The 25,944-nt window shown below is 46.1% G+C and overlaps 1 protein-coding gene across 1 annotated transcript in view; it reads right to left on the bottom strand.

Moving 5' to 3' along the window:
• F8 (coagulation factor VIII) overlaps window positions 1–24,917 on the bottom strand; it is a 91,913-nt gene extending 66,996 nt beyond the window's left edge. The window contains exons 1-6 of the mRNA XM_019536319.1: window positions 24,382–24,917; window positions 6,818–6,942; window positions 4,609–4,731; window positions 3,005–3,217; window positions 1,757–1,828; window positions 780–887 (exon numbers count right to left, since the gene is read on the bottom strand). Coding sequence (XP_019391864.1) covers window positions 780–887; window positions 1,757–1,828; window positions 3,005–3,217; window positions 4,609–4,731; window positions 6,818–6,942; window positions 24,382–24,542 — 802 coding nt within the window. The 5' untranslated portion in view covers window positions 24,543–24,917. The remainder of the gene's footprint in view (window positions 1–779; window positions 888–1,756; window positions 1,829–3,004; window positions 3,218–4,608; window positions 4,732–6,817; window positions 6,943–24,381) is intronic.
• Window positions 24,918–25,944: the final 1,027 nt, after the last annotated feature.

The following is a 25,944-nucleotide window of genomic DNA, read 5'->3' on the forward strand; positions in this document are numbered from 1 at the left end:
GGTGCCAGAGAGGGCACAGCATTTTGGGGTGCGCCAGTGCCAGTGAAGGCATAGTGAGAGACAGGGCTGCAGAAAGCCCAGGGAGAACCAGGGGGCCAAACTGTAACAAGGCCCAGACTGAACAACATCAGTTCCATCTGTGAGGCTTGGGGCGTGGTAAAGGGGTGGCTGGAGCCACTCGGCCCATAAGGCTAGGGTGCCCTGAAACACCCACAAGGGGTCCAAGAGCCCACGGGGTCAGAGAGTACAGCAAAATCGTGTCCAAGAGGATATAAAGGCAGCCTCCCTATCATATATTTACCCTGAAAGATGTGGCAGGAAAAAATCAAGGGTGCCCATTGGGCCCACTTGGCACAATAAGGGGGGCCTTGGGGAGATCACGGCCATACTGCAGGACTCCCTGCCATGACAAGGACCAATAAAGATGACTGACAACTTTGTCACTGGAGTTTATTTGTATGAAATATACCACAAACATAAAATGAACTGGTGTCATGCTGGACTGTCCCTGCAGTATTTTCTTAAGTGCTTCCTCCAGTCCACTTTTAAAGACAGACAATATAACCTCTTGAGGTCCCTTCCACCCCTAATTTTGTATGATTTCATGATCCTATAAGTGATGAAGCATTCCCCTATGATAGTACCCGGAAAACTCAGCTGGGGATTACAGCCCATGTGCTATGGTCTGTGCAAACATATATATTGTGATACTGTCCTTTCCAAACTTACTTTCTTTTGCAGTCTCCATTCCCTTTTCCTGTACAAAGGCTCATACTTACCAGGCAGAGAGCCATTTATATAGCCATTGATAGTATGCAGCTGAAGCCTGTTGTGACGCAGGGGATGAGAAGTTCTTGGGATGCTAGATTCAGAATACCAGCTTTTCCCTGGTAACAAAGAAGGAGATCAACATGCATAGTATTTACAAATGTTTCCAAGTACAACTCAAAGTATTAAGGGTTATGCCACCCTCCACATGCATGTTTTGCCAAAAGCTAATGGCTCACTGAGAGGCTGCTGTGAGGCCTTTTCACTGTTCATTCAGACTGTAGGCCAAACATTAATTTGATGAAATTTTCATACTGATTGATTCCTTCTGGTGCCCTTGATGTTCCACTGTAGTACTATTGTTTTAGTGCTAGTCACTGGCACCTCACAGCAAAACAGTTTGTGCTATATGCAATTTATTGTTCAGATGGAGAGAGAGAACTACAGTGCTGTACCTGAGATGTGCTCAGGTACTACTACAAGATGAGAAACAAACTTAACTGCCAGATACTGAACTTCCTTAATTCCCACTGAAATCAACAGGAGTTGAGATTGCTCAGACCCTTTTTGGATTGGGCTTTAAATACACAGATTTCATCACAGTCTCATGTTAACTGTCATTTGCTCTGATTTCCATTTTATTCCACTGGAGCCATTATTCAGAACTGCAGTGCAGGAGATCAGATTTCAAAAAGTAGCTCTGCTCCCTTGCCCAATCTGAGAGGGCTTCAGAGACACTGCTCAGGCTCCTGTTGGGAAAGAAATGCCTCTGAAGCCAATTAAGGAGAGGCAATGATAAATCTGAAAAGGACTATCACCTTTTACCAGTTCTAAAAGAAAATAAATGCATTCGATAAGGAAACACGCTATAACCCATTTCAACTGCTTTAAGGTGCATAGGGCCATACTGGTTTTGTTTATAATATCAAGCTGTGTCACAACTCATCATGGCCAGCCAAAACTAGTCACCTCATTCCTGCTTCTTTACCTTCATCAAACACAGAGAAGAGCAGCACAAATTCTTGCAATGTGTCTCTGGTTCCATCTTTGGTCAAAGTCCCTATGAGAGATGCAACAGAAACATTAAATAAAGAACAAGAATGTGTTGTATCTCCCTCTTTCTCCTGAAGAACTCATGGAGGTGGCTAATCCAAGGCCAAGGCTGGGTTGCATTTGTCCTGTCATGGCTGACTTGGATAAGCAGCAGCAGCACTTTCAATGGAGTTTGATTCTTGCCTACAGCTGTTTATGGCTTTGTCCAATGCTGAAGTGACAAGGGCACTACCTAGTGGGGGAGATCTGATGCTGTGCCCCATCTAGTAGGGTTGGTCATAAGCCGGGGAGGGCTGCCAAAAGGAAACAGGCTTGCTGCCACCTAGCTACGAAGGAAAGGCTCCCTGCACTAGATATTGATGGGGAAAGTACAAAGTGTCCTGTCCTCCTGACTTTCTTGGGATATGCAAGCTTTTTTTAACAACCTGGATCCCCTCTGCCACCTCAGTCCTTTGCATCTTAGAAGCTATTGGAAACCAAGATTTAATATGCCTCCATACTGGTAAAACTGCAGGAATCCTAAATGGAAGAAGCAAAAATATCCCAAATGGCATCAACTCTGATGCAGGATGTGCATCGCTGTGTGACCTTTGGCTCCTTGCTGGTATCCACCCATCTGTAACTGTTCATATCAAATCCACTGATCTATCTGGAAAAGCACCTGGATTTACAGCTAATAATCACAGCATAGGTGAAGGCTTCCAAAAACATAGACAAACAGCCACATCCTGATAAGATTCCCTTGGTAATAGCTTTGGCATCTCCAGGAAAGTTTTAGATAAATATAGTTAAAATCTGAGTCACAGATTCAGTCACAGTCTGAACATTTTTGAGGGAAAGAGACAACCAAATTATTTCTAGCAGGAAACTTGGAAGGGTGTTAACTTTCTGGACAATTTTTAGAAGTACTTGGGTAAACAGTTGTGTGCGAATGCAGGTAATGTCCTGGGAAGCCCTTCACAGTCCTATACCCCTACAACTGGGACACTTTAGAAAATGAGTCGGCTGCAAAAGATGCCACTCCTCAACTTAGGATCTTGACTCATCTTAGGATATTGAACCTACTGTCTACCTCAGCATAAGGAAATGGCAGCTTTGAAGGTTTCACCTTTCATGATCAAATAAACTGTCCATTGGATTAAACCACCAACTTCCATGTCTGCTACTCCTTTGCCCCCTTTACCTGGCCGACAAACAAGCAGTGCTCCAATCAAACCAGAGTTGATGTCCTTCACACTGTCAATCTGAGAGAAGTAGGAGTAGGTCAAACATGACGAGTCACTCTCTGTTGGCCCTTGGTTTTCCAGGATTTCCCAGATGTAGGTGTGGTTTTTACCAGGACCCACTGTATCATCATCTTTCTCTGACTGACTGGTCTCATCATTATATCCTGCCCCTAAAAAAAAAAAAAAACCCAAAGAGGGGAGAAGCCCATCATTTTCACTGTACCAGCAAGCTATCACCATAAAGCTACTCTTTGTTTTATTATTTTCCCTAGGACTAAGTTGGACAACCCCTCCATTTCTCACTGGGTTTCTCTGTAGCTTTAGCTGGCTGTCATCTAGACCAGGACTGTACAACTTCCAAGTGGCTGGGTGCTGGATGCCTCACAGGCTGAATGCCCCACAGCCCTCACCAGCAGGGGCTACGTACCTGTGGGCTGCACCAGGGCAAGCCACAGGCCCACTATGCCACATTATGCATGGACACTCCCCTCACCACTGCATCACATCCCCCTCCACTACTGCACTGCATGCCCAGGCTCCTCCACATCTCCCCCAGCCATGCCATACTGCACTGCCCCACCCTAGGGCGGGGCAAGCAACAAAAGCTGGAAGGGGGAGGGAGAGTCAGGAGACTTCTGCAGCAGAGCAGTAAGGGAAGCACCAACTGTGCCAAGACATTGGGGGCTGCAAGTTAACACCTTTTAGGTCACATGCAGCTTGTGGGGCACCAGTGGGGCACCTAGGCTAGACACCTCAGCCTAGTGTTAGAGAGGCTTAACACTAAGCTGAGTTGGGCCCAGTTTCAGGCCGGAGCATAGCACAACTCACAGAAACATCTGCAAGGCATGGGACACAATAAGAGAAAGTCGGTGTTTACTGCCCATGAATAGTAAGACACTGAAAGGGCAGCCTCCTGCCTGATAGCATCAGAATTATTTAACAACAAGGCGTGGCAGGAAAGTAAGGCAGGCAGTGTGCCTAAAGACAGGTGGGTGGGCTGGCACTGTGACTGGGTCTGGGAGTATGCCCCCTGCCACAGTAAGGTGAAGACTGGTTCTTAGGGATGAACTGCCCTCACAGATGACTCTTGGTGTGCATCTACCCCATGGGTGCACCAACAGATTCTCTTTGGCCAGCTGTGTCCACTAAGGTCATGGCTGCACCGTAAGTGTCCTATACCATCGCCAACCCAAGTGCTTAAATGGTGAAGAGAATCCAACAGCCCCTCAATTTCTTCATCAGTAAATAATCCAGGTTGAGTTCTAGCCAGTGTGTTATTTGGTTACCTGAATGAATAATTTTATGACACATGCTCCTTCTGTCTTTCTTTCCTGCTCCACACCTTTGCCACCAGCAGGCAGTGTCTGAGGGATGGCAGGATCTTTTCTCTTGTTAGTTTTAAATGTATGTATAATGGGGGAAAGTGTAGGCAAAGAGATGGACTTCCCACTTAGCTCTAAATTCAATGAAATTTTCTTTAGCTCCCTGCTTCCACAGGTCTACTGTCCTGAGAACAAGCCCTATGAGCAACTGCAGAGCCAGAATAAAAATCCAGTGTTACCCTCTGATCCTTTCCAGTAAGACACACCCACGGCATGGAGGCTGAATGGATGAGAGGCCAGGTTCTTAAAGGTAACAACCACTGTGTCATAGACTTCTGCTCGAATGGTGGGGCCCAGGAGACCTGAAAGAATGAGAATGCTGCCAAGTCACTGCTGTATAAACAATCTGACTCAGCTAAAACTATGAAATACCCGGAGTCATTCATATCCTGAAGCCAGACAACAGAAGCCCAGGTGTACATGGTATTTAGTAACCAAAGGAGTAGTCATAGGCATATGTGCTAGAGATTATTCCTGGCACAGGAACTCAAAGTAATATTTCCTTTTGTGGTTACCATTGTAACCACCTTCTATATGCATCACACCGAAGTATAACGATCTGAGAGCTCTCCAGGCAGCAATAAATGGGACATCCTTAGCACATGAAAAAAGAGGGAAATTCCATGTGTATCTAAGAGTACGACAACATCACAGATGAGAAAGGCTGTCTTCTACTGACTTCTGATTTGTAAACTGTTGGGATACACTGTGACAAGACTTGCTGTTAAAGCAGAATGGTACAACCCAGCTTAGAGTTCATGAGTCTGGGAGTGGAAATGTCATAAGCAGAACTTAAGGGTGCTTGTAGATGTGCCCAGAGGCTGTCCAATGTGCTGCAATTACAGTGCATTGGAGCAGACTCAATTAACTGAGCCTGCTGGAATATGCTAATTAGCACGCTCCAGCCAGCCTCCGCATCTTGTGTATCAGTGTCCCTGCACTTCAAAACGGTGGTGGGGGTGCTTTAACTAAAGCTTGTTCGGCGAGGTTTAGTTAAAGTGCCCCCGCTGCCATTCTGAAGCATGGGGATGCTGATACACAAGATGCTGAGGGTGCTTTAATTAGAGTGACTCTTGGAGCTGCTCTAATTAAAGTGCCCCCCCGGTCCCCGGATTGTGTATAAAAATGCCCTAAGTGATTGCACAGGCTCCAGCTTTCCAAGCAGACAGGAGCCAGGTAAAATGTACTTGTATAAATCCTCCATGGGGGTCACAGAATCTGGTAACACATGGTGCAGGGAAGGAAGCACGCTGCCTTTAAGAAACCATAAGCAGCCTTCCTGAGCCACAGCATGTGTCACAGTGCCATGATGCATTTATGGAGAGTAGAGAAATAAAAAGCAAATTGAGGATGATCTTTGAAACTCTGCCTGGGGTCTGAAGTGGACTGTCCCTTAAAAATCTGAAGGGGATAAAATGCTGGAGGGGATAAGGTAGAATTTTAAAAAACAGCCTTCCTCTCCAGCTCCCTCCACTGACTCTTATGCAGGCTCCTCAGGGCTTACCTCACACTTCAAAATGGAACTTAGATATTTCTGAAAATTTTGCCCATAAACAATAACTCCTAAGTCCCAAAGGACACAAGATCCCATCTGTCCTCTGAAGTTAGTAAAAATCTGAAAATAACACCAACCAGTTACCTTAAAGAGAAAGCAGTCATTAAAATAACAGCAACATCAGTGTTGTTGTAAAGGGGATCTAATTTAGCAATGTTCTTAACTGGACTTCAGTTTATTAATAATCTTTGGGGTCACATTGAGTTTAACACAAGTCTGATTTTAAAAAGCCATCAAAATCAGTGCCTGCAAAATCAGTATATGGCATTTGAAGAGATTTCTTATCTTCTTGGTCCATCATCCTAAAGCCAGTATGGCCAAATGGTTACAGATCAATCAGAGTGCTGTTGTAAAAGGAAGACTGTTTTTTTCACTTAAAACAAATATCAGATCTTTATTTTTAATTGTCTTTCTCTGTAAACAGCTAAAAATTATGGTATTTTGAAAATTATTACTGTACAGGACTAAGACTGAAAGTGCTGGCTTGGACCAGAGAACAACAGTTGGGAAGATGATGATCGATATCCTTTTGTATCAAATTTCTGTTTTTCAAATAGCGACTTTGTTCTGGCATTTTGCTGGTTGGAGATATTTACATAATATATTCACATAGATTTACATATTTTGCAAGGTGCCTTAGGTTTCTTTAGTATCCCACCATACAGGATGATTATCAATCATGCATCATCACTGTAATAACTGATGCTATTTGAAATGATCTATCTAGACATCTGTACTTTTCTCCTCACCACAGTATCTAATCTAAATAAATACCACTCGATGTATATAAAGATATAGAACATTAGGCTGTAGATAAAAATCATTCTTTTTACCCATCCAGGCTGGTTTGGACTTGGTTCGGGTGAATGAGGCATCAGTATATTCCACAAATACTGCCTTCTTGTACTGAGTGAAGGTGCCAAAGGAGGGAGGCCTTGGGCCTTGATCTCCTGGAGCCCTGAATTTAAAGTAAAAAAGAAATAAATAAAAGATATTTGCAGATCTCCCTTTGCCCAAAAACATGACTCCATTTCCCAGTTCTAGACACCACATGCCTCATGCACTCTTCATATATCCTGATAACCTGCAGGTGTGTTTTTACATTGTTTTTACAAGGTTTTCTGGTGATAGTACAACATGATTAATGTACCAGGATTAATCATTTTGGAATAAGATGCATCATATTGTGATGTCTTATGCTTTTTTACCATACAAACAGGCTGACTACAGCCTTGAGTAATGGGTACAGTAAACAGACAGACAGATATGTTTGCAATTATTTTAAAGTTATAAAAGTTTTTAAGAACTATTATCTCAATGGGATCCATTAGTCCACATAATACAAAGCATTCAGGGTTACCAGGTTTCCTTGAACGTACATGTTTATCCTTTTAAAACTACAAGTGTGACAGATATACAAAACCAGTTCAAAGCATCCAGTTCACCTAGCCCAGTAACCTTCTTCCAGCACTTGCCAGCATCTCATACTTAGAGGGAAATTAACCTCCTGAGTTGTGCAGTGCTGAACATGAGGACTCCACAACCACAAGCAGAGCTAACCTTAGGATGAACTGTGTGCTCAAAGCATGAACTTCCTACACGCATTAGACTGAAAGGCCTAGATCCCAAAAGGGACTTGGGTACAGCGATGTTCAGTGTTCTGGCACCTAACTTTTAGGCACCCAGCTCAAGCAGTGCAGTCCAAGATGTCAAGTTTGGCATCTTGGTTTCCTGTTATTCAAATAGAAGTATATAGGTGCTTAGGATGGGGATTCACAGCTCAACATGGTGGGCAGGGTACACCTAAACCAGCCAATAGAAAATGTACAAGAGAACATATCTGAAAGGCCACCTCTCCCCCTGACTTGGAGGCAGTTAGGCACATCTGTGAAACAGTGATTCACAGCCTGAATCCCCCACCTAGACTGGCTCACTTTTTTAAACTGCCTGAAGTTTGGAGCACTTGCCTGGGAAATAGGAGATTTGGGTCATAGGCATTCTTCAGCCTGGGGGGATGTAACAACAATCCCTTCCCTTCATGTCTTAGGGAACTGTCCTAACCACTGGGCTGCATAAAAGTTGGAAAGAAGGGGTTGTGCCTCTGCTCCTAAACCTTTTTGCTAATATCTTTAACCATTTACTAGTGAATGTGAATTGAATGAGCAGTCCTGAGGGCAGAGACAATAACCTGTGTTTTCCATCTCCCAAGAGAGTGCCCTCCTGACTGGGCTATAGAGGCAGACTCCTACCTACCTACTTTCCTTCTAATCCCAGGACTCTGCCATTCTTAGCTGTTCAGTAGCCCAGTTTCAACAGGAAGGTTGAGGGTAAGCTCCTGTGAGGTTCTGGCGAACCTCCCTGCCTGAGTTTCTGCAATTGTGAGGCGAAACTGAAGTTTGCTTATGCTCTAGGGATGATGTGAACAGAAGCATGGCTAGGAATTTTGGTGCCCTGGGCAGGGAGGGGGAGGGAGGGCTGCCCAACACTGGAGAGCCTTACCTCCCTTCACACGGGCCACTGCTCCCACTGTCACAGGGCGGGCAGGCTCCCCACGAACACATCTGCTGCAGTGGGACAGACTCCCTGGGGGCTGCCATCCAGGCATCCCCTCTACATCAGTGCCTGGGGCTGGTGCCCCATTCATCTACTCCCTAGTCACACTTCTTGTTCTGAGAATTGATCAGGTGCTTCCAGGGTTTGAAAGAGCCAGATTTTCAAGCACTCCACACCCACAGGGAGGACCAGATTTTCACAGAACTCAATTTAACTTCTAACACCTAGATCTGTATTAGACTCCATAACCTGTTCTGGACCCTGGAATTAGATTCTGGGTTAGATTCTGGAATTAGATTCCATTACCTGTTGCAGGCTGCCCTTCTAAGAAGTAGGAGATGTATATTTGACTTCAGGCTTCCCAAAACCTAGGTTTCCCACTTCCTGAACAAGTGCTCTAACCCTAGGATATTTTGCAAACAGTTGGGCAGCAGCACTCCCACTCAGCTATGGTCTAAAACAGTGTTTTCCAACAGTGGGCTGGAAGGACCCAGCTCGATTAGAAGGGGCTTGCACTAGGGACTGGGCTGTTGCTGCTGCCACTTCTTCCTGCTGTCATTTCTTTCTGCCACTGCATGGCATGAGTGAAGCATCCAGCCACGGTATTGTGCCATGCAGCATGGGAAAAGCCCCCACTGCAGAACGCTGTCTAAGCTGCTGCTCCGTCCATGCCAGATGCAGCCCCAGGGCTGTAGATTGCCAACCTTTGGTCTTGAGTGACTGAGCGCAGGACTCGATCCTGGCCAGGAGGCTCTGTGTACGTATACTAGATCAGGCTTAGGCATGTCAGTGTTCGGCTCAGACAGATGGTGGCCATTCTGGGCACACTCAGTAGCTCAACTCCAGCTATCCAAGTGAATTTACATCAGAAAACCTAGGCTGCCTGGGACTCTTAGTGATTAGGCCTGGATTTTGTGGGTAGATAGACAGATTTCCTGATAACCTGATGTAGGTGTCTATATTCTATCTAAAGTGCAACTATGCTGCTTAAGAACTTTTTTGGATCTACTCAGATTTTGAGGGGCAGAACCCATGTATTCCCGTTTGTGCAGTGCCTATCACCGAAGTCACACAAAACAATAATGAACAAGAGGCATCATACATTTCAAAGCAATGGAGAAGATATGCACTTAACATGTGGAACTGCACAAATAATGGATCATTTGTCTCAGTGGTCAAAAGAAAAAATTTTAAAAAATGGTTGAAGTCAAATCAAAACACGATTATTTTAATTTTTTTTAAATTAAAGGAAAAACTAAAAAAAATTCACTTCAGGTCAACACAAAATAATGTAATTCAACCCGAAATAAAGAGTCGTGTTAGTTTTGTGGGATATCAGTTTTTAAGAACCTTTCTTCCTTTTCCTTCTTTCAAATTTGGATCAGTTGCTCTTTGAAACAAGGAATCCAAAAGCTTATTTTGAAAATGCTAAAATGAAACATGTTGGCAACTCCTAAATGAAGCATTTCATTTAGAAGATACTAAAATAAGATGTTTTCATATTTCCTAAAGCCTGTTCGATATTTTTTACCTCAGACTCTTCCTCAAACTTGACCCAGTTTCATTAACAGTTTTGGCCCATCTGAAATTCTATTTTTGGTGAATCTGTAATCACCCCAAAAATATCATGCAGCTCTGTGTGTATCAGATGATAATGCAGCCCTTGAGAAATCCCTCACTAGTTAAGCAATTGGACTTCAGCCAAAGGGATTAACGCAGGCACAGAAAGAAGTCACTGACTGATAGGCATAGGTCTTGTCTCCAGCCTGTCAACCACAGGGTCAACTTTGCCAGCCTGTTTCTGTGGGCTGTCTGCCCCTTACATAGTGCAAAATGTTGGATCGTCTCATGGGGGTGTGAGCCCTGGTGCACTTCTCAATTTGCTTATTCAGAGATGGGAAATTATATTATAATCTATAATTATATAGATGGGGTTGTGGGGCAGGGTGTGGATGTGTGGGGTTTGTGAAGGGTGAGGAGTTGTGGAGGTGCCCTACACACTCCCCCCTATCGTGCACAGCCCCCACTGGCAGCAGGAGCAGCAACAGCAGGCAGGAGCACTCAGGCACTCGTGCCGGTGGTGCACAGCTCCAGCCGGTGCTGCACAGCTCCAGCCAGTGCTGCACGTGGAGGCGAGGAGCATAGCCAGGCTAGCTCTATTGCACAGGAGTCCCTGCAGCACATGTACAGTTCCTGCACTCACTCACCACTGGAGCCAGCTGCCTTCCCCACCCCTTGCTGCGCAGGTGCCAGGACTCCGCGGAGAAGCAGGGGCCAGGGCTCCCTTCCACTTCCGGTGGAGTCCTGGGACCTGCATGGCAGGGGTGGGGGACGCAGCCAGCTCCATTGCCAGGGCTTCCCTCGGTGATGTGCAAGTGCAGGAGCTGCATGTACACCACAGGGATCCCTGCGTGACAGAGGCACGCCAGCCTGGCTGTGCTTCTCACCACCATGTGCAGCGCTGGCTAGAGCCACATGCCACTGGCAGCAGTACCTGCGCTGGGCACGAGCACCCCAAGTGCCCTCGCCTGCTGCTGGCGCCATGAGGGGGACTATGTGGGGGGGTTCCCACCCCACCCCACCCTCCCTCATACCCACACCCTGACTACCTGAGCTCCACATTCCCACCGCCCCCCAGGGCACAGGCTCTGCACTGCCACCAGTCCCATCCCCACACTCCACACTCCCCTGCCCCCACTGCTTCCCTACCTGGTGCCCAGAGCAAGTGGGATGCTGGGGAAGCTGAGCAGATCTCCCGGCAGCTGCAGCAGTGGTAGCAGCATCCCCGCCTGGAAGCTGCATGCTGGTTGGGCCAGGTCTGTCCGCATATGAGGGTGGGAGCAAAGTGCAATAGGGTATGTTGCACTTTCTTTGAGGGGGTGTATATGTGGGTTCCTTGCTCCCACCCTTGTAGGTGGAAGGGCTAGGGGGGTACAATTAGTTGGTGGGCACCTGCAGGCCAGATGAAATTGCCTAGCAGGCCAGATTCGGCCCATGGGCCATATTTTAGCCACCTCTGACTTATAATCATGTGGTACCTCAGTATTCCAGTCTTGCTCCCCTCTGGGAGATAGACCATGCCAAATGCTGGTCTGCAAAGTATCTTCTTAAATTCTCTTTAGAGAAGTGTAGCCCCCAAATTCATTTAATTTCTGATCTAATTTGCATCCCAGTCCCTTAGAAATTAAAGCTATTACTTGGTAAGAAATAAGGCAACTTTAATGCATTGAATATGTTGACTGCACCATCTATCTTTACTGCATTTTTATAGAAGCTGCTTAAACTAATATTCCAGAAGGAATCTAGCACATTTATCAGGATAACAAAGCCATTAATTTCTCCAGGGATTTAAGACGCTGCCTTATCAGCCCCAGGCCCAGGACCAAATCCAATTCCAGTAACTAGAGCACTTGCTGATGGCAACAGTGTTGTTTTCTTTGGCGCAAAAGCTAAATAGTATTTTTTCCACCAAAAAATAAAAGACTTCTCTCCCCTTATGACTAACCTTCATGTGCAATAACATTTGCTGCTTTAATTTTTACTAAAGGGAAGTAGAAGGAGACTGAGTGACTCAGAAATTGGAAGGGTCGACACACACATTCACCTCAAGGTGACTGGTTCAAATCCTGCCAAACTCAGCAGTGACTGAGAGTCATCATACCCAAGAGGGTTGTTCATTGTTATCACTGACCTAATGCAAAGAGAGCCCTTCTAACAATAAGGTTTGGGGTTTCTAACATAGAATATACAAACTAGCAAGGTAAGGGACCACTTACAGCTAGGTCACAGCTGCAGGGAAAGATCATACTGTATCTGACAGCCAATAGGTTAGACTGGCAGTTCTCAAACTTGTTTTAGCCATGACCCCACTTACTGATCTATAATTACAACCCCAACTGTTCATGTGCCTGAAATGAGCAAGGGCTGGGGATTTAACTGCACCTCAGCAGTTCCATGGTAACTGTCCTTTACCCACTCTTACCCTCTGATGAGAGCATCTACCTCTGAATAACACAAAGCTAAGCTGTTCTGATTTATTTTGTGCTTACTGGGCATGTCTACATGAGACGTTTACTGCAGAGCAGACTAATTAACTGGGCAGTAAGCATCTCAGCATCTACACATGAGCCCCTGTTAGGATGCACAAAACTAATAAATTCTGCAGCAGGGTAGTACATGTAAAATATAAGTATTACCCTGATGCAGAGTTTTTTCCTGCACAGTAGCACACTTACTGATGCTGCCCTGGCTGGCTGGGACACGGTACTTCAGTGAAGGACTAGCCAGCAGACAGCCCCACGCTGAAGCACCCTCATGCCTCAGCCAGCTGCTCTACAGCATGTGGAGCCTGGTTGGAGCAGCTCTGGTCTGGCAGGCTGGCCTCGAGGTTTCCTGCAACCTGGGGATGCTCCAACAGGATTCATGTACTGCACATGAATAAACTCCGGAGGGAGCAATACGCTCTGCAGTTTTTACTCCCAGGCACACATTCAAAGATTGTGCCTGGGAGCAAAAACTCTAGAGAAATAAACTCTGGAGTTTATTCATGCACATTAATTGCACGCATAGGCATGCCCATTCTGAGGTAACTAGCCAACTGCCCATCAAGAATGATGGGGGGAGAGGAGGGAGGGAGGGAGGGAGGGCGGACAGGGATGGAGCACTGCCACCCACCACCCCGCACTACCGCTGCCTCCAAGTAACAGGGCGTTAGGGGAGGAAGTTTGTACACGGTGGCTGCTGCCACCACCCACTGTCTAGGGCAGCCGCCCCTCCGCATCCAGCGCAGACCTATGCGGCAACCCTCCCCTCGCCCCCTGCCCTGTCACAGCTGCAACCCCCACTCCCCCTGCCCTGACCAAATGTCCAAGATTTTGCTGTGCTCCAGGGGCAGGGAGCACCACATGGGTCTGCGCACCTCCACAGCTGCAGGCAGGTCCATGTGCGCTGCCCACTGCCTCTGACTGCTCTCCCCCTGCTTCCCCACCCCCTGAAGCAAAGGGAATCCCCGACATCCCACCCAGATGGGGATCAGAGGGCTTAAAAAGAGCGGGGACACATCCAGGGAAACCCAGACATATAGTAACGCTATCTTGGTGGTGCATGCACACTTCAGCAAAAGCATTTTGGACAGACAGAGAGACTGATTAAGACCTTCATTATATTAGAATTACAGGCACAGAGACAGTTACCACAGAGCAGCTGCTCTGCAGTAAGACTGCACTCCTGTTAACTGCAGAGACGTAGGGTCATTAGAGAAAAATGAAAATCTCTCTTGGGTTCACTACCCTGCTCAAAACTGCTGTAACCCCACTTGGGAATCACTGGGTTAGACAAAGCTCCTTCCTGCCTCTCCCACCCATCCCCCACAGTTAGTACAGACTGGCTTGGTGTTCTCAGCTTCTAAATGCAGGAGGATCCATTATGACTCAAACTCCCGTTACTCCTGCACTCTTAGTCCCAAACCTTAGTGCATTTGTACTCAGGTTTAGCCCTGTAGATTTAGCCCTATAGACTGGTACCTGGAATTGACTAATAAACAAGCATGTTTCATAGTTTCATAGTAGCTAGGGTCAGGAGGGGCCTGAACAGGTCGTCTAGCCTGACCCCCTGGCACAGGCAGGAATGAATGCTGGGTTCACAAGACCCCAGAGAGGTGATCATCCAACCTCCTCTTGAATTTGCCCAAGGTAGGGGTAAGGACCACTTTCCTGGGAAGTTGGTTCCAGATTTTGTCCACCCTAACAGTAAAATATTGCTTTCTGATCTCTAACCTAAACCTATGCTCCATCAGCTTATCACCATTGTTCCTTGTCACCCCAGGTGGTGCTGGGGAGAAAAGGGCTCTACCTATTTGCTGTTGATCTCTCCTAATGAGTTTGTAGACAGCCACCAGGTCCCCCCTCAACCTCCTCTTGCTGAGGCTGAACAGGTTCAGCATGGTAGGTGCTGATATTCAAACCTAGGTCATCAGCTGGGGGGACTTCCTAATATTTTTTCCAATTATTACACTTAAACCAAAAACTTGACCTTAGTCCTTTTGAAAAGTACCAGCCTGATGCCACTCAGGTGAGCAGCCATATTGTATATCCATACAAGATGTACAGCACAGTCAGCACCAGCGCCAGCATCTGACACCCAGCCACTCTGCTAACAAGCTGGCTTGTAAAGCTTCCCAGTGGGTGAGAAAGGAAGTCCAGAGCATCATAGAGAAGTAGGACTGGAAGGGACCTGGAGAGGTCATCTAGTCCAGCCCTGTGCCTGAAGCAGGATCATCCCTATCCAAACTGTCCCATACAAATCTTTTATCTGCCCACTTAGCAAAACTACACAGTGAACCCTGATACAAGATATAGCACTCTAACCTGCTACAGGTAAAGCAGGAGGACATAGCGGCCAATGTCCTGCTGCTGTAAATGTTGTTAATATATGCTCAAGAGATCCCAGGAAGAGGGCTACCCTGACACCCCCTTCCCCCTACTACAGAGGAAGGCAACAACCCCTACAATCCATACCAATCTGACCATGAAGTAATATTCCTTCCTTGACTCCAGATATGGTGATTGGGTCTGACCCTGGGTGGAGGCACAAGCACCTCTAGCCAGCAGCTTCCAGGTTTAAGCCCCAACACCAGCACTGGCACACCGCAATCATATTCCCAGCCTTGGCTGCAACCGACATGCAGTGCTCTTATGAAGTCTTGAAAAAATTTTGCACATGTAGCATGGGAAGATGGCGGGGGGGATTCCTTCCCAGCCCTATGTGGCAAGTAACAAAGCCCAAAGTAGGCTGTCTCCTTCTTCATGGCCCACTCTTCCTCATCCTCTGTGCTAAACAAACTCCTCATTTACTAGCAACTAGTTTGAGACCACCAGGCACATCCCAACAAGTGTGCACATGCAGTTCGTGGCACCTGAAAGCAGTTTGAGGCACACAGTGAAAATGTATTAATTGTCTGCACTGCTTATTAGCAGTGCAGAAGGTTTTTTGATACCAGAAAATCACAGTGTCAAAAAAACCACCACTGAGGTGGCCTCAGCCTCCCCTACTCCACCCAGATCACTTTGCTGTGCGCTGGAGTGCACGTGCAGGAGTGTACCCAGGGAGCCGTTGCTATTTGTCCAACAGGAAATGTGTACCCCTGCACATGTGCACTCATCAGGACACACCCACCACATTCATTTTGCACAAGCCACCAGTTACTGTTAAGACTATAGTATCTTTCAGTCCCAACATAGACCATACTGGGTTTGAGTTGGCAGCTGAGAAGGGAAAGACTCTGGTCATTCCACTGTTATAAATCCAGACTGTTTTAATGATTACACTATAAAAACAGGCTTTGGTAGGAAATGAAAGAGGACTTCAGAGCTGTACAGCTTGATCCTGCTTGTACTGCAGTTGATAAACAGTAATTCCACTGAAGCTGTTAGACTGGCACCAGCCTAAAACTAGCACTGAGGAGGGGAGGCGGAGGAGGGGGGTGCGGGATCCAACTATGCATGGGATGATGCTAGAGCACCCATGCCAGGGCTGCCTTATCATTCAGAAAAAAATCTAGGAATTCAAAGGAGAGTCAAGGTGGTTTGTGATCGGTTGTGAGGTGAGAGTTCAGATAAAGGACATCAGATCCAAACATTTTTGGCAGCACATCTACATTTCAGCTTTCAGTGGCACTCCCACCCAAAGGGTAGACTAAGCAAAGGCACATCGTAAGTCCCTGGAATGCTTCGTCAGTATTGTTAGGCTTCCTTATCTCTAATCTCCTCAGAACTCAGGCAGCCAAGGAAAACAGTGTGTGCTGCTGTCTTGCTAAAGGCCTAAAGACTTGTCCAGTATTCTTAGGTCAAAAGGCTTGGAGGCCAAAACATGATGCTCAAGGTTCTGGTAGTACAGACAGTTCCCTGGTACATCCCCAGAAAAGGTGACACATTGCAGATCAGGAATCACCAATTAGGCTCCGTCTCTTGGACTGAAAAATGTAAAAACAAAAAACACAAATACCAAGCCAGGAATTTCTAAGGCTAGTTTCCATAGCCAGAGGCTGATGTATCTTAGTGGTTTCATTTATCAAAGGCCTCCTAAACTTATACCCAGGAGAAGGCACAACAGACCTCTGAACCATTCAAGACCGTACTGCTGTGAATGGAGGACGGTTCCAGAACTTCCACCTCTGGGAAGTGCAACTTCCTACAATAGCCTCAGTTGCCAATCAGCATTCTCCAGAGCTGTGATGTATCATCCCCAGAATGGCCTCTGGCATTCACTGGGACTTTACAAATTTCAGTGTCCACTGGGGAGGAAGGCAAAGCATAAGATACCAATGTCCTGAATCTAATCAGGGATTGTTGGCATCTTATGTCCACTATTCTGATTCAAGTTGCAGCAAAATTCTCCTCTAATTCTTAGTCTTAATATTTTGCTGCATCCTCCAAAGAGACATGGAACAAAGGGGATCATGATAGAAACAGGTGGTACAGCAGGGCTGTGATAAAGATGGTTTTAGTTCTGACTATTTAGATAGGCTCTGGAGAGAAGAGAGGAGCATGGAAGGCGAAGAGGAGAATATTGCTCCGGTCCAGGCAAGCAACAGACAAAAAGAGAGAGGCATAGGCAGAATATAGAGATGCTGTAAAGCAGGGATTTCAAACTCACCCCACCCCTCCACTTCTCTTCCCTGGGCCAGATCTGGACCATGGGGCCCTTTGTAGCAAAGAACCAAATACAGTGCTGAGGGTGAAAGGGAGAGTGGCGGTGGTGATCTTGGGGATTAGTGGGGTTCCATGTCCTAGATTTCAGTGGCAGGCCCTACCGCCACTTGCCCTGCACGCAAATTCCTGCCCCTCTGCCAGCCCCACAAACCAGATGATATCCACAGGCCAGTCTAGCCTGCAGTCCATAAGTCTGACACCCCTACTGTAGAGAGAGAAGAGTCAGGCTGTGGCTGTGAGAGGATTCAGGGACAAAAGTAACTTGAAAAAGTGAAAATATAGAGCAGAGAGGGAGGGGAACTCTACGGAGACTTCACAAAGATAAGACATGTATCCCCAACAGCAACACAAAGAAACTCCAAAAACCATTGCTTCTGCAGTCACTGTGACAGGGAAGAGCACTTTCCCCATGTTAAAGTGAGGAATGGCTTCCCTATCATTGAACAATATTGGGCCAGTGGAATAAAGGTTATAGGGCTACATCCTGCCCTGTGATACTAGTGGAAACTGAATGGAAGCCCATGGAAGTCAAGAGTGTTACTTTGAATTTAACAGAGGACAGAATCAAGCCTCTGGATTAAAACTGCAGTGATCTGGCTTGACTGCTCCTAGATTCAATATATATTACACCCAATAAAAGTCACAACTAACCAATTCACCAGCAGAATCTCTACATGCCTGAAGAAGGGTGTTTCTGCCTTACAAAGAACAATTTTCCCAACTATTCAGTTGGTCTAATAAAAGATATCACATCTACTCAAAGAACCTTGTCTGCCTATGAGAAGCAAAGAGGCTATGGCTTGTTGGGGAGGGGTGGCCTTCCCCTCCCCCTGAAAGGGAAGAAGCTCTTAGCCAGGATGGCTGACCTACATGACAGGGCTTTAAATTAGAATCACCGGGGGGGCGGAGGGGGTCAATTAACAGTTCTAGCTCAGGTCATGACAACCACAGTACTAATAGGTTATGTAGCCCAAGGGAACTGACTCCAAAGACAGCCCAGGAAAGATCACGTCCCAATGCACAGGGAAGCCCAGGGCTTCCCATAGCAGGCTCAGCTGCCTGCACACAAACGCTAGGAGTTTGGGAAACAAGCAAGAGGAACTGGCTCTCTTCCTGAGAGACAATGATTATGAACTCATTGGGATAATGGAGACCTGGTGGTACTCCATCTACAACTGGATCTTCTTTAGATATGTGGGAAGTCGGAGGAAGAACAAAGGTAATATTGGCTCCCTGCTAAATCAAAAGGTGCAGATGATGTCTGATGTTCAGGAAAAGGCCAATCTCCTAAACAATTACTTTGTGTTGGTCTTCCACCCATCAAAAGGGGTCACCCTGTCAGATAGGATGCAAAGCATCCGGAGGGTGGGAGATGGGTCCTCAATTGACATATTTCAAGTAGGAGAACACCTTGAGAGGCTCGACAGCCACAAGTCTGTGGGCCTGGACGGAATGAACCCAAGAGTCCTGAAGAAGCTGGCAGACATCATAGTGAAGATATTTAGTGAAGATATTTGAGAACTCGTGGTACTCAGGGGGTACTGGAGGACTGGAAAAGAACCAACATGGTCCCAATCTTCAAGGAAGGAAGGAAGATCCAGGGAATTACAGACCAATGAGTCTGACATCCATCCCTGGAAAGATCCTGGAGAAAATCATCAAGGGTTCCATCAGCAGCAGGCTAACGGAAGTCAACTTTCTGAGTGCCAGCCAACATGGCTTTGTTGTTGGAAGATCCTGCCTGACCAACCTCATCTCCTTCTAAGACCAGGTTACATATTGCCTGGACAAGGGAGACAAGGTTAATGTCATGTATCTGGATGTCAAGAAGGCCCCTGACTTGGTCTCCCACAATGTCCTCGTGGCTAAGCTGGAGAACTGCAGCCTCAGCCACCTCATGGTCTGATGGCTGGGGAACTGGCTCCAGGGCTGGACCCAAAGAATATTAGTTGATGGGAGCAAATCAACATGGTGCAAGATGACTAGTGGTATACTTCAGGGTTCTGTACTCAGGCCAGTATTCTTCAACTTCTTCACTGATGATCTGGATTCAGGCATCAGATGCAAACTGGCAAAGTTCGCGGCCAGCACTAAACTATGGGGAAAGATGGTCACACTGGAGGACAGGTTCGGGATACAGGCCGACCTGGGCAGGTTCGCAAGGTGGGGGGGACCAAAACCTGATGGCATTTAATGCAGAGAAGTGCAGGGTGCTCCACCTTGGGAGGAAAAACCAGTATCATACTTATAGGCTCGGCAGTGCTACACTCGCCATGACCAAAAGAGACTTGGGGGTCTTGATTGACCACAAGATGAACATGAGCCACCAATGTGATACCATAGCTGGCAAAGCGAACTAAACTCTAGCATGCATCCACCAATGCATCTCAAGCAAAACCAGGGATGTCATCCTCCCACTGTACTCAGCCTCCCACTGTACTCAGTACTCCAGTTGTGGCACTGAGGCCACAGCTGGAGTACTGCATCCAGTTTTGGGCCCCGCACTTCAGGAGAGATATGGACAAGCTTGAGAGAGTCCAGAGAAGAGTCACCCACATGGTCAAAAGCCAAGAGACCAAGACTTATGAGGAGAGGCTGAAGAACATGGGAGTCTTCAGCCTGGAGAAGACAAGGCTCAGGGGGGACTTGGTGGCAGCCTGTAAATAGATAAGGGGTGTGCACCAGGCCAAGACCTGGGAGAACAGTTGTTCACCAGGGCTCCCCAAGGGATAACAAGGTCTAGCAGCCACAAACTTCTAGAAGGCTGATTTAGACTGGACATAAGGAAAAATTTCTTTACAGTCTGAGTGTTCAGGGTCTGTAACAGACTCTCCTCAGAGGTGGTGCAAGCACCTATCCTGAACTCATTCAAAAGGCGTTTAGATGCTTATTTTTCTGGGATCATTTGATCCTAGCAAACTTCCTGCCTATGGCAGGGGGGCTGGACTCGATGATCTTGCAAACTCCCTTCCAGCCCCTAATGTCTATGAATCTATGTCCTTAGATCAACATGGCTACAACCAAAAACCAACTAACCAATGAATCAAAAACACATTAAAAGAACATGAAGTTCTCAGTAATTAGGTAATGACTGGAAGAGGCCTACGCATCTTTAATCTAGCTGTGTATACCTTCTGGTATGGTCTTTAATTCCATGATCACATTCTTATTTTTCCACAGGGCTCCTGAATCATGCAATGAATGGGTAGATATTCAGTACTATTTTTTATCTCCCTTGGGTACATCTACAAATACACTTTAATGCATAGTAGCTTATTTTACTGTACATTAGAGTGCCACAGCAAAAACTTTGCTAATATGCTAATGTGCAGTAAAATTAGGCTACTGTGCATTAAGCATCACTAAAAAAGTGTGCTGCACATTTCACTACTGCACATTAGGGCAGCCCGATGCACAGTTAGTTAGTACCTCACATTAGAGGTACTAAATTTAATGTACAGTAGCAAAAGCATATTAATGAATGTATAGATGCACCCCTTGTTTAGTATGTAGCCCTAGACACTATTTACCACACAAAACAACCCCTTCACTGAATACAAAGTGTTCATTTCCTTCTGAACACACACCATGGCCCCTGAATGCTACCCAGCCTGTAGTTCCCCACACTCCTATGAGATTTGGTGGAATTATTAGTATGATTACCCCTGTTCTAAGCATGGGGAACTGAAGCACAGAAAGATTTGAACCACAAGAGCTCTGTGGCATATAGATACATAATTTTCTTTAACAGCGTTCATTTACCTTAACTATGAGGTCCTGCTTTTTCTTCCCACCTGCCTAATTCATACACATCTTCCAATTACAGTAAATAAATGAGACAAGAGAACTACAGAAAATTGAGTCACGCACTACACTTCCCTGATTCATCCCTGGAGGACCCTCCTTGCTAGGTACTGAATGAGTCAAGGTGTCTGTGGAAGAGGATGTGATCTTGCAATTATAGACTTTATTGGGGGGGGGGAAGGAAGTGAGTTAGGAATACACGGGTGACCTCAGCTTTGGCATGTTCTAACTTTTGAACACTTGACTACATAACCCAGTGGGGGCCAACCTTTTTTCCAGATGTGCCACAAAATTAACCCCATGACCTCACTGAGTACTACTCCTATCCCTTTCCCCTGCCTGATCTGCTTCTCTACTTTCTGCTCCCTGTGCTCCTTGCCCAATTTGCTGCTCTGCTTTCTTCTCCCTTGTCTATCTGCCACTGGGCTGGCTGCCCCCTCCCCAATCTTCTACATGCCACACAAAGAGGCTGCCCAGGCACATGTACCACAGGTTGGACACCACTAGTGTGACCCTTAAAAGCAGAGCCCAGGGGACTGTGAGTCAGGAGTGAGGGCCACCAGCAGGGCTGGGGGTCAGGAGTGAGGGACAATGGCATGGGCAGGGCACGGGCATATCAGGGCTCCTCAGCACCACAAAATAGTGAGTGGGGGACAGCCACAGCTGGACCCACATCCTGGTGAGTGAAGGGGGCAAGGGGAGCTCTGATTTTCCATGATGAGAAACCTAAAATCAAATGCCAAAATTTACAGGTATATAGAATTTATTTTATTACTAACCAATTGCCCGTCAAGAATGACTGGGAGTGCAGGGGTGGTAGGGGGAGGGAAGGTAGGACTGGAGCACCGCCACCCACCGCCCCACACCACCACTGCCTCCCAAGAATGGGGCAGGGGAGGGGGGAGCTTGTATGCGGCGCCTACCGCTACCACCCACTGTCTGGTGCAGTCCCACATGCACACACAGACACACATGCAGACATGCTCATACTCTAGTCACAGTCTGTGCACATGGACACACAGACACAAACAGCAATCCTATTGATTTGGAATGACTTCTTTGAGGTGACTTTGCTGAGCTTTTTGAAAGGCTCTTTCTTGAGTTCTTGGCTGGAATCTTCTCAGGAGTCCTGGCTGCAGTTTTTTCTGGACTCTTGTCTGCTTTCTTAAAGAAAGCATCTAAGGAAGTTTGGACAGATGTTCTCCAGGTAGATGACCGATGCAATGAACTTGTTCATTGGTGTGGCATCGCATCAGATCAAGCATTGCAAAGTCAAAACTGGAGTTGTAAAGTTGAAACAGGGTGTCAATTTATAAAAGTTGTAAGCGTGATATGTTGTAAGTTGAGGACTGTCTGTATTGAGTCAGGCACTGGTAGGCTTCCAAATTGCTTTAAAATGATGAACATATCTATAAAACATTGTGTTCAACTGATACCTATATATATATAGTGGCATTTTATTTTAATTGTGGAACAACATGGATTTTGGAGTTTTAATTGGAGAATTTGCAATTTTTATCAGAGTATTTGTGATTTTTTTTTTAACAGAAAACCAGGATCCCTACTTGTTACTTAGCCAAAATTGAGTGGGCTGGCAGATGAGAAGCTAAAAGCACAGACCTGACACTACAGCCACTCCTTTGCCAAATCCCATAGCTAAAGCATGTGGGCAGTGGAGCTTCTCAAAACAATTCTCACAGTCATTCCATTATCTTGCGGCAAAACAACACATTCTCCTCTAATCTCATTCCTAAAAGCAGCCAAATTGTTTTAGCTAAAACTTTGCATATCTGTTCATCTTGAGGAGGACATCAGCCCTACGAAATATCAGCCCAAACTGTTACACTTAGGCAAAATTATGAGCAACTGAAAACAGGTGAAAAAAGGGGAAGTGTTTGAGAGCTTAATTAGAAGCACTGCCACCTGCACCGCATATAATCTACGGGATGAGTTGTATAATCTATGAGATATAAAATCTATGAGATGTAGAAGGGTCTTTATACCTGAAAGCTTGCAAAGAACAATTTTTCCAATTATTTAGTTGGTCTAATAAAAGATACCGCATTTACCCAAAGAACCTTGTCTGTCTATGTCCTTAAACCAACACGGCTACAACCAACAACCCTATAAAATGGAGAATGCACACAGTGCAGTCTCCTCACTCCTCTGTCACAAAGCAGAGCAGGACCCTGCTAAGTATAACATGGCCACGTCTACACATGTGGCGGGTTGCACAGTTGTTACTGCGCAGTCCTTTCATAAGCAAGTACTAAATGACTATGTGATAACCAGCGTTACTGCACAATACCAGAGCTGTGCGGTTTTTTCCTGATACTACTACACTGCATAGTAATTCATTACTACTGCACAGTACTGTCGCTGCGCAGTTAGCGCCTGGCAATGCTACTGTGCAGTAACAACAAACTATGGTGTAGTACTGCACTGTAGCATCTCATGTAGATGCACCCTATGAGTAGAAGGAGAAATTCCATCTCAACTATCTGGACAACAACCCTTATCTCACTTGTACCAGGTGCAGAGCATCACAAATGTAAGAGCAGAATAGATTTAAAAATGCATGGAAAAAGACACAGCATATGATTGCACTGTATGACAGAAACTTACAACATCAACGTCAAAGCATACATTTCCATTTGCCTTAGCCAGCTACCAGTGTGCATGCAGATTCAACCCATCCATCCTTCATATGAGAGCATGTTTGTGTGTATCTGCCTATATGTTTGTCCGAGTGTGTGACAGTGTGTAATTCTCCCCTATTTTGAACGACACATAGTCACTTATACCTGCATAAGTGGACCACAAGAAGAACAAACCTTGAATAAATCAGGATTTCCCACACATCTAAACTGCTGGGAACATTCAGCAGGCATGTCACACAGAGGTCATTAATGATGTAAGGTGCAGGGCACAGGCACTACATTGTCAGTGCAGTGATAGAGCTGCACTCACAAACATATGTACAAACCATCTGAGACGTACATAGATGAAGATGTCCACACACACTCATATCCAGGTAGGTGCATTCATACATACAATCATATACATCTATCTACAGTTGTGTTTACACACATGAGCAGATATATCCCCCAGGAAGCACATGCCTGCGCCTCTGTGAGGTGCCTGCCTCTCTGCGTATATGTATACTCTTCTGTTAAAAGGTTTCATTTATCCCTTAGGATCACCACTATGGTCCATGCCTGTGGTCCACTGAGGTGCCACCTTCCTCAAAGCCAAGCCTTCCACAAATATCAGCATGGCTGATTGCAGTGGTAAACATTACAGATGAAATATTAAGACACAAATGGCTTTACCCTGCTGTTGCCTGCAGCACAGAGAGCAGGTCACTGTGCACATAGTCCCAGTCTGTCTCCACAGCACCAATGTAGTATCTTCTGATGAGGCCAAAGCTCTCTTGAAGTAGGCACCCTAGTAGGAAGCAACACAAGACTCCAGCCAGCATGGTGGCCCCCATGCTGTGGAGGCAAAAGAGTTCACAATTACAGAAGGAAAGACAAGAAGAATCTTTATCTTCCAATGCAGCTGTTTAAATCCACAGGAGAAAAGGAGGTGGAGCCAGCACCCGCAGATTTAGTCAAACGGCTGAAAAGTTTTCCAGTGAGCTCAGGAGAGAGAATGATGTGAAGGGGAACATGCTTAAATGACAGGATGTCTCTCCTGATGGTAGCAACAGAATGAAAGGAAAAACAAAGGGAAAAGAGAAGGCAAGCAAACTTTAACCTCTTTTGCCCTGCAGGACTCCAACCGCAGGGTGTGTGCGTGAATTGGCTTTGCCTTCTGTGTGCTCTGAATCAGATCCTTGGAAAGAGGTTAGGAAGGGTGTCAGAGGAAAGGAAATTTAGGCGTGGTTTCTGCCTAGTCCCACCTTCCCTCTCAGCTAAGTAGGAAAAAGACAAATGCTACATGAGAGTCCAGCCCTCTTCACTGTTTATGGGTAGCGAGGTGCTTTATTCTTTTTTCTAGCTGGCAAGCACAGTCAGGTGGCGGGCACAGATTGGCCTGAACTGCAAAAGGCATCTTCCTTCCAAACATGAGAACCATTCTGATCCAGGGTTGAGCCCATTACAGAGAAAGCAGAACAAGAGTGAAATGTGAACTTGACGCTGAGTTCTGGTCTGCAGTTCTGGAAGTGCAGAGAGAGGGAAGAGTATGTTTTCAAGCTGTTTTTATAATATTGATACATATGACTTTAACATGTGATATTGATGCACAGGGCAGGGTGGGATAGTTGCAGTGACCAGCATGCCTCTAGTGCTGAGATCAAACACTGCAATCTCATCTGTCCTAACACAGAAAAGCCCAGAAGTAGTTGCTGCCATGCAATCACTATTGAATGGTTTACATAATAGTAGGGAGGTCTTGTTCCAGTTCCTTGGGGTAAGAAGACATATCGCCCAGCCCACCATCACAGCTGGGTCTCTGGCCAGCAGCTCCAGCAGAGAAACCAAAGAATTAATGGATCATGAAGATGATCTACCATATATTGAGGAAATACATGTTGACTGGTAACAGCTGATGGTACAGTTCGAGAGAGTGAATTTATCCAAATCTTTGTGATTCTGGTCCCTGCAGCAGGACACATTCCCTAAAATGAGCCTTCTTCCTAGCTGCTTCCTATTCTGACCACAAAGTTACTGCTTTGCTTTCACCTGATAATGGAGAGCCCAAACCTGACGATAAAAAGAGCTTTGTCTTTATCAGAGCAGCACTAGACCCATTGTGGGTTATTATATGCATTCATAAGGGGAAATCCAGATTCATATATCTGGGCATCAACTGATTGTCACAAAGACCAGGAAAGATGTTATGCCCTCCCTCAGGCATAAGATTATCCTGCTAAATAAGAGCATTATGGA

The sequence above is a fragment of the Crocodylus porosus genome, unplaced genomic scaffold, assembly GCF_001723895.1.
Source record: "Crocodylus porosus isolate Cpor-Errol unplaced genomic scaffold, CroPor_comp1, whole genome shotgun sequence".
In the NCBI taxonomy this organism is placed as follows: domain Eukaryota; kingdom Metazoa; phylum Chordata; order Crocodylia; family Crocodylidae; genus Crocodylus; species Crocodylus porosus.